The sequence below is a fragment of the Perca fluviatilis genome, chromosome 14 (assembly GCF_010015445.1).
Source record: "Perca fluviatilis chromosome 14, GENO_Pfluv_1.0, whole genome shotgun sequence".
NCBI classification, from domain to species: domain Eukaryota; kingdom Metazoa; phylum Chordata; class Actinopteri; order Perciformes; family Percidae; genus Perca; species Perca fluviatilis.
Window position 1 is genome coordinate 37,960,361 of NC_053125.1, and position 7,234 is coordinate 37,967,594.

The 7,234-nt window shown below is 42.0% G+C and overlaps 1 protein-coding gene across 1 annotated transcript; it reads right to left on the minus strand.

Moving 5' to 3' along the window:
• Positions 1 to 281: 281 nt before the first annotated feature.
• Positions 282 to 3,388, minus strand: LOC120572652 (H-2 class II histocompatibility antigen, E-S beta chain-like). The gene is made up of 5 exons (XM_039821970.1): positions 3,310 to 3,388; positions 2,740 to 3,012; positions 2,100 to 2,313; positions 1,068 to 1,226; positions 282 to 369 (listed from the first exon to the last, which is right to left on the minus strand). Exons 1-5 carry the CDS (start codon positions 3,353 to 3,355, stop codon positions 282 to 284), a joined length of 780 nt encoding a protein of 259 aa, XP_039677904.1. The 5' UTR covers positions 3,356 to 3,388.
• Between the last annotated feature and the right edge of the window lie 3,846 nt (positions 3,389 to 7,234).

A 7,234-nucleotide genomic window follows, 5' to 3' on the forward strand; every position in this document is an offset into this window, starting at 1 on the left:
CCTGAGAGTTCCGGTGGCGGGGGGGCTCGCGGTGGGGGGCGTGAGGACAATATTGTTGTGTGGTAAAAAAAAAGCAAACCAACCCAGTTAGCTAGACTCTAATCCCGTGGGGGGGGGTTGGGGGTTTTTATTTTTTTTAAAGAAAGGAAAGCAACCCAAAAACTTTCTCTTATCCCAGAATGCATCTGTGGTGTAGCCAGACCTTCCTCCACAGTGCTGTGGAGACTAGAAGGTAGGATAAGCCTTTTAAACTGGTCTGAACTGGTTTGAACTGGAAGTTTCTAACCGTAAGTCGGTTCCTCCCGGCAGCGACAGCCGTAGATGTTCGTTCGTGACTGTTCCTCTATTTTTTCGTGAGCGAAGCCAGCCCTTCAAAGGGAAAACGGCGGTTTGGCGTAGGTAGGTATGCGGCGCATATGGTGTTTTTCTCGTTTCGGTTCTTTCGTCAAAACCGTAAGCCAGCCTGCAAGCAGCCAAAAGGCGGAAAAAGCTCAAAGCGGCCGGTGCGTGTTATTCACCTGCTTCACAGCCATCGTGTAAAGTCATGTTCCGGAAGAAGTTGCGGTAAAGCCCATTAATTTCGCTCCACTAACGGTATCAGTACGCTGAGCATTTAACAGACGGTTGGTACGTTTCCACTTTGTCTCTGCTCCCGTAAAGCAGCCAGTTCGTGCCAGTCGTTCCGTAGAACGTCCTCGAAAAGTTCGTGTACGCCGTTCCTGTTCCGGCATTCGGTCGGCAAAACCGGTGCAGCGTGTTACAGGTATGCGGACAGCGTGTATGCCATGGAGCGAAAAACGTTCTCGGAAGTTCAGGGCTTAAATCGTGTTTTCCGAAATTTCGAATCCTGCTTCGTGCAGTCCAAAGCCGTAAGTACTTACCGTGTGGTCTCGTGAACGTCCCCGAGCTCCCATATGAGTTCTTTGTTTCGTTCGTAGAATGGTCTGAAACCGAAGTACGCATGCAGCGTATGAAGTAGTAGCAGTATACGCCTTTGAAATGCAGGTAATGGTGGCTACGTTGCAGACAGACAGACAGGTAGAGAGACAGACAGGTAGAGAAACAGACAGGTAGAGAGACAGACAGGTAGAGAGACGGACAGGTAGAGAAACAAACTGGTAGAGAGACAGACACGTAGAGAGACAGACAGGTATTTACCCCAGTGAGTAATCAGAGGTGCTTTCAGGCTGGCGTGTTCCACCATACAGGAGATCTTCTCTCCAGACCTGCTGACACAAACCAGACATCAGAGATTCTGGTTCTTACTGACAATACTGGACCTGGACCTGGACCAACTGAGGTGTCAGAGAAGCTTCAAAAGCACTCGGATGTGTAACAAAAGCGGACCAAACAAGCGCGCAATGCTACAAGGTGTTTTGAATCAACTCGTTTGTCTGACCTCGAACAGACCCAACTGCTGGAAGAACTTCACATTTTTGGACTAAACCAGCTGCCATAGTCAGCTGTGCTGCTGTGCATTGTAGGACTGGGACAAGTTTGCACTCTAAGCAAAGTAGCTCCATGGCAACTCGCCAACTTCTGAGTTGTGAAGAGGTGCGGAGCCTCAGAGAAATATGATAGCTATATTAGGTCCCAACTTTATAAAACACACAAGAATGTGTCAAATTCCCTCTGCACGTAATAGGATAGTGCTCCAACCAGGCAGAGCAACGAAGAAGATAGCAGAGCTAGTTGATAGACTAAAGCTGTATCCGGTCGGCAAAACTCCGAACACATCTTCCTTTATTAAGAATGACTTCAGAGCCGTTCTTTATTCCTTTCTCAAAGAAAAGCTTAACTCCAAGTCTTCCAGAAGACCGTTGTTACCATCAGCAGCAGCCATAAGCCCCACCCACCCACTCTATACACAATGTGATTGGCCTGACCAAAATTTGTTTTTTCCAGCTCGCAAGTCAATGGAGAGTGCCTAGACCCCCCTGGGTGCAGATTACATTTGCTGCCGCTAGGGTGCGTCTAGATTTCTAGGCTAGGATCCTACTGGACCTGGGGCCTAATTTATAAAGTTATGTATCACCGTGTTTGAGATGAGGCTTCTGGTGATACTGAACTGGACCTGAAGTTACCTGGAGGTGACTGACCTGGGCGTGTACTCCAGGTGAGAGTGGATCTGGTAGTACCAATCACCGTCTGCCAGCTCATCAGTGTACGTGACATCAGAGGTGACTTCCTGTCCGTCTCTGATCCAGGTCACTCTTATCTGTTTGGGGTAGAAGTCGTAGACGCTGCAGACCAACATGGCTGGATGTTTACCCCCGGGGGGCGCCATAGAGTGGAGTCTGACATACGGCTCAGCTGGAACACATTGTTGGTTTTTGAATATTTACTATTGATATTTCTCTAATTTAAAGAAACCTTAAGATAAAAGAGAAGCAGAATCATCAGGAGTTGTAATGACAGAGTTTGTCCAGCAGGTGGTGACAGAGAGCTTTATAAAACAACCCCAGATGCTCTTGGGAGGATTGTTGGGTCTCTGTGAATTAAATGTCATCTAGATCTACTATATTTGCAAAGTGTCCTGAGATAACTTGTGTTCATTTCTGAGCATTTGACAATATACATGAAATTGAATTGAATTATAATTAATTTGAACACTGAAGGTTTTTCCTCTTTGTCAGTTTCAACTGTGCAAATAAATAAATATGATACACTGTCATTGAGTTGATGATGATTCAGTGAATTAATAAATCAGATGATGATGTTACAGAAACACTAACTCACCTGATTTAGTCAGAACATTCTGGTAGGCATTATCAATGTTGTGTTTGCAGTACGTCTCCTTCTGAGCGTTCATCTGAGCCAGATATGAAGGATCTTTGTTCCAGCGTTCTGCGTTCTTAATTCCAAACTCTGTGTATCCAACAAACTTCCCCAAACTGCTGCTGAACCTGACTAACTCCTCCTTGTTGAAATATAAAGACCTGATGAACTCAATGTCCTTCAGATCAGACGAGTTAAAGTCACAACGGTCTGTGTTGTAATACAGATATCCATCTGAACAAGAAAACACAGACACAATATGATCAGAGTATTGATCAGTGATCAGAGTATTGATCCTACCTGTTGTGTAGAGGCTGATGAAGTATAAACAGTATAAAGTTTTTAGTATTGATCAGTGATCAGAGTATTGATCCTACCTGCTGTGTAGAGGCTGATGAAGTATTAACAGTGTAAAGTGTGTAGTATTGATCAGTGATCAGAGTATTGATCCTACCTGCTGTGTAGAGGCTGATGAAGTATAAACAGTATAAAGTGTGTAGTATTGATCAGTGATCAGAGTATTGATCCTACCTGCTGTGTAGAGGCTGATGAAGAGCAGGAGAAAGGATGAAGCCATGTTCCTCTGTTCTCTTAACAAACACTGACTCAGTCTCACTGAGAGCTGCTCTAAAAACCAGAGGACATGATCACATGACCTGCAGCATCCAATCCTATCCAACCATCACCTGTTACCAGGCAGAAAGCTCAGACTACAGGCTGCTGATGGACCACAAACACACTGAACTCTGGCAGACTGGAAACTAATCTAAGTCATCTAAGTTAACATTATAATTATTATCATGATTAATGATTATTACAGAGGTTGCCATCAGGGCCAGCAAGGCCTTCTCCACTTGACGATGTTGTCAGTAGGCATATTCTTGAGCCAATCAAACTTTGAGTTTGTCCTGTTTGGTTTCTTTGACAGGACAGAATAAGAGTGTTGTTGATCTGCAGTTTCAGGTTAAGATGTAATTTCTTTAGGGGAAGAAGATGAACCCATGAATCATAACTCTGGATAATTTCAAAAGTTATGAACTAATTTATAAACTAAAAAACCTTCTGAAGATAATTGTATCTGTACTCAGAGCTGGAAACCAACAGTTGGAACATTTACAAGAGTTGAAGTTTTGGTTGGAATAAAAATACTGCAGTAAGTCTAGAAAGAGTTTCAGAATAATCACCAACTGTGCACCAACACACAACGTTGTGTTGGTGCATGGTGAGAATCAGGTATTTTCTGGCAGCTCTGAGGTTATTACCTGTCTGTGCTGGTTGTGGATGTTGGAGGAGAGGTGTGTGGATGTCTCCAGTGACAGATTGTAATCTTACTTCCCAGACTGAGCGAGTTTCAAAACCAGTTCAACAGCTCAGCTCACCTAAAAATATGTCTGTGCCTTTACTCTAATGAAAACACGCTCATAAAAACCTCTCTGATGTAACACAGACTCTTAACTGTGATGGAACCGGAGAGCAGAGTTACTCATGTATGTAAACATGAGTAACCAGACGTTGGTATGAACTCCTCTACTGCTGACACAGTTTCTACACTTTGGATGACAGGAAGAAATCTATGATTCAGGAGAAAAACTTCAGATCTTCACACTCAGAAACAACTCATTTATCTTCCCAAATTATGTTGGATAAACATTCTCACATTCAGTGCAAGATGTGTTACATTTGTGTGCAAATGTCTGAACTAAAACGGCGCTTTGAGAGTGCTGACCTTGGCCAAGGCCAATGCAGCATCCGCATGCTCCTCGATGGTCCCATGTATGGTGTAGAGTGGCGGCGAGTCGCGGCCATCAGTCAGGGAGACATGAACATGAAGGGAGGGTTCCTGTATTACCCTGAAGGGGTTCAATTTGCATAAACAACTGGCTCAATTCATGTTATCCCTCACATATTTCATCAGATATAAAGAAATAAAGGATTCACTATAGACTGCCTCTGACTATCATTAATGCCCTAAAATATTACAAAAACACCATAAAGTAAAGTTACGCTGTACTCCAGTATCTCTATGACCTCATTTCAGCTGATTAGTGTCTGATGGACAACATGACATATATACAGGTTCCTTTAACGGACAGAAAAACAGCAGGATTGATCCATCATGAAACAGAGAAAACAGACAGAATGTATTCATATTTGAACGTTTGTTTATAAAATCATCAAAAGGACATGAATATAATCTGGCAGATTTAATCAACAGTCTGACTCTGAGAGAAACTGGAGTAAAACGCATAAAATGCATCATAACATAACAACAAAAATACATTGCCAACTATTTTAATGTTTGATTAGTTGTTGGTAAATCACAGAATCACAGTTAATGTCTTCATCCGGTTCCACAGCTGAATGATTGAGATGAAAAGGTTGAACTAAAGAAAGTCTACCGAGTTTCATTTACTTCAAATGTAACAAGACAACAATACCTCATATTTTGGCTAACGTTTACAGTTGTAAACTTTGAGACATTGGTTCTTCCTGTGGAGTAAACAAGCAGTCTGCCTGAAATCCAAAAGAACAAGAAGAACTTCCGTTTGTCAAGGACTGACAGCCAATCAGCTACGAGGAACCATCGTCCAATACGTACCTACCTTTTCCGGTTTGGGTGTCACTACTTGTCTTTTTATTTTGTACTTTTGCTGTTGTGTTCTGTAAAATGTTGTAGTATTTTGATCTTCAGGGCCCCCATACAAATATGTAATATTAAAGGTGTGAACTTTGAAACATTGGTTCTGTAGATGTTCTTTCCTGTGGGATCAACGAGCAAAAAGACGAGAAGAAACATAAGGACTCCGGGGAGTAAACTCCCCAGAGCTAGGTTAGTAACAAGCATTTCTGGGACAGGATGCATACAAAAGTAACAAATAGAGATGAGAGAGCGTGGGAGCTGGTTCCACAGGAGCGGAGCCTGATAGCTGAAGGCTCTGGCCCCCAGTCTATTTTTAGAGACTCTAGGAACCACAAGTAACTCTGCTTTCTGGGAGCGTAGTGCTCTACTAGGACAATAAGGTACTAAGCGCTCTTCTAGGTATGATGGTGCTTGACCATTTAAAGCTTTGTAAGTAAGGAGGAGGATTTTAAATTTGATCCTAGATTTCACAGGAAGCCAGTGCAGAGAAGCCAATACAGGAGAAATATGATCTCTTCTCTTAGTTCTCGTCAGTACACGTGCTGCAGCATTCTGGATCAGCTGGAGAGTCTTAAGGGACTTATTTGAGCAACCTGACAGTAGGGAATTACAGTAGTCTAGTCTAGAAGTAACGAATGCTGAAAAACTAGTCCATGTTAATTGAGTGTTTCCTAATAATATTACCTAGAGGAAGCATATATAAGGAAAATAGAATTGGTCCAAGCACTGAGCCTTGAGGAACGCCATGGCTAACTTTAGCGTGCTTTGAGGGTTTATCGTTAATGTTAACAAATTGGGATCGCTCAGAGAAATAGGACTTAAACCAGCTTAGAGCGATTCCTTTAATGCCAACTAAGTGTTCCAGTCTCTGTAAAAGGATTGTATGGTCAATAGTGTCAAATGCAGCACTAAGATCTAGTAAAACAAGAATGGAGACAAGTCCTTTGTCTGCAGCAGTTAGAAGGTCGTTAGTAATTTTCACCAGTGCCGTCTCTGTGCTATGATTCTTTCTAAATCCTGATTGAAAATCATCAAATAAACTATTGCTCTGTAGAAAATCACATAACTGATTAGCAACCACCTTCTCAAGGATCTTGGAGAGAAAGGGAAGGTTAGATATAGGTCTATAGTTTGCTAAGACCTCAGGATCGAGGGTGGTTTTTTTCAGAAGAGATTTTATCACAGCTATTTTAAATGACTGTGGTACATAACCTGTTAATAAGGACAGATTGATCATATCTAGTAATGAAGTGTTAACCATGGGTAATGCTTCTTTGAGTAGTCTCGTTGGGATGGGGTCTAAGAGACAGGATATCTTTAACATTAGTTGTTGAAGGTCTATAGGATAAAAGCAGTCTAAGTATATGTCGGGACTAGTCATTCATTCTAGCGGTCCTGCATTTAAAGGTGAACTGTTAGAAGTTGAGGGCAAAAGGTGATGAATTTTATCTCTAATTGTTATAATTTTATCATTAAAGAAGCTCATGAAGTCATCACTACTCAGAGCTAGAGGAATAGATGGCTCAGTAGAGCTGTGGCTATCTGTCGGCCTGGCTACAGTGCTGAAAAGAAACCTTGGGTTGTTCTTGTTTTCTTCTATTAGTGATGAGTAATAGTCTGATCTGGCCTTTCTTAGGGCCTTCCTATAGGTTTGAGACACTACATTTATAATATATGTTATTAGGTGATAAAGTAACTTCTATGCATTTTCTCATACTCGTGTCATGTTCTGGAGTTTATCACAGTTATTTTATAACATTATTTTTCTTGATATGGAAACAACATGTAATGTTTAGTTTCTTCTTCGGAGCTCTT

What these genes read in the sequence shown, in the direction of transcription:
- LOC120572652 (XM_039821970.1), bottom strand. Translation starts at nt 3,355, where the DNA reads ATGGCTTCATCCTTTCTCCTGCTCTTCATCAGCCTCTACACAGCAG. An exon ending in CACCTGGAGTACACGCCCAG is followed by an intron (nt 1,227 to 2,099) that starts GTCAGTCACCTC and finishes TTGTGTCAGCAG; the next exon opens with GTCTGGAGAGAAGATCTCCT. An exon ending in CCTGTCTGTCTCTCTACCTG is followed by an intron (nt 370 to 1,067) that starts TCTGTTTCTCTA and finishes TTCCCTTTGAAG; the next exon opens with GGCTGGCTTCGCTCACGAAA.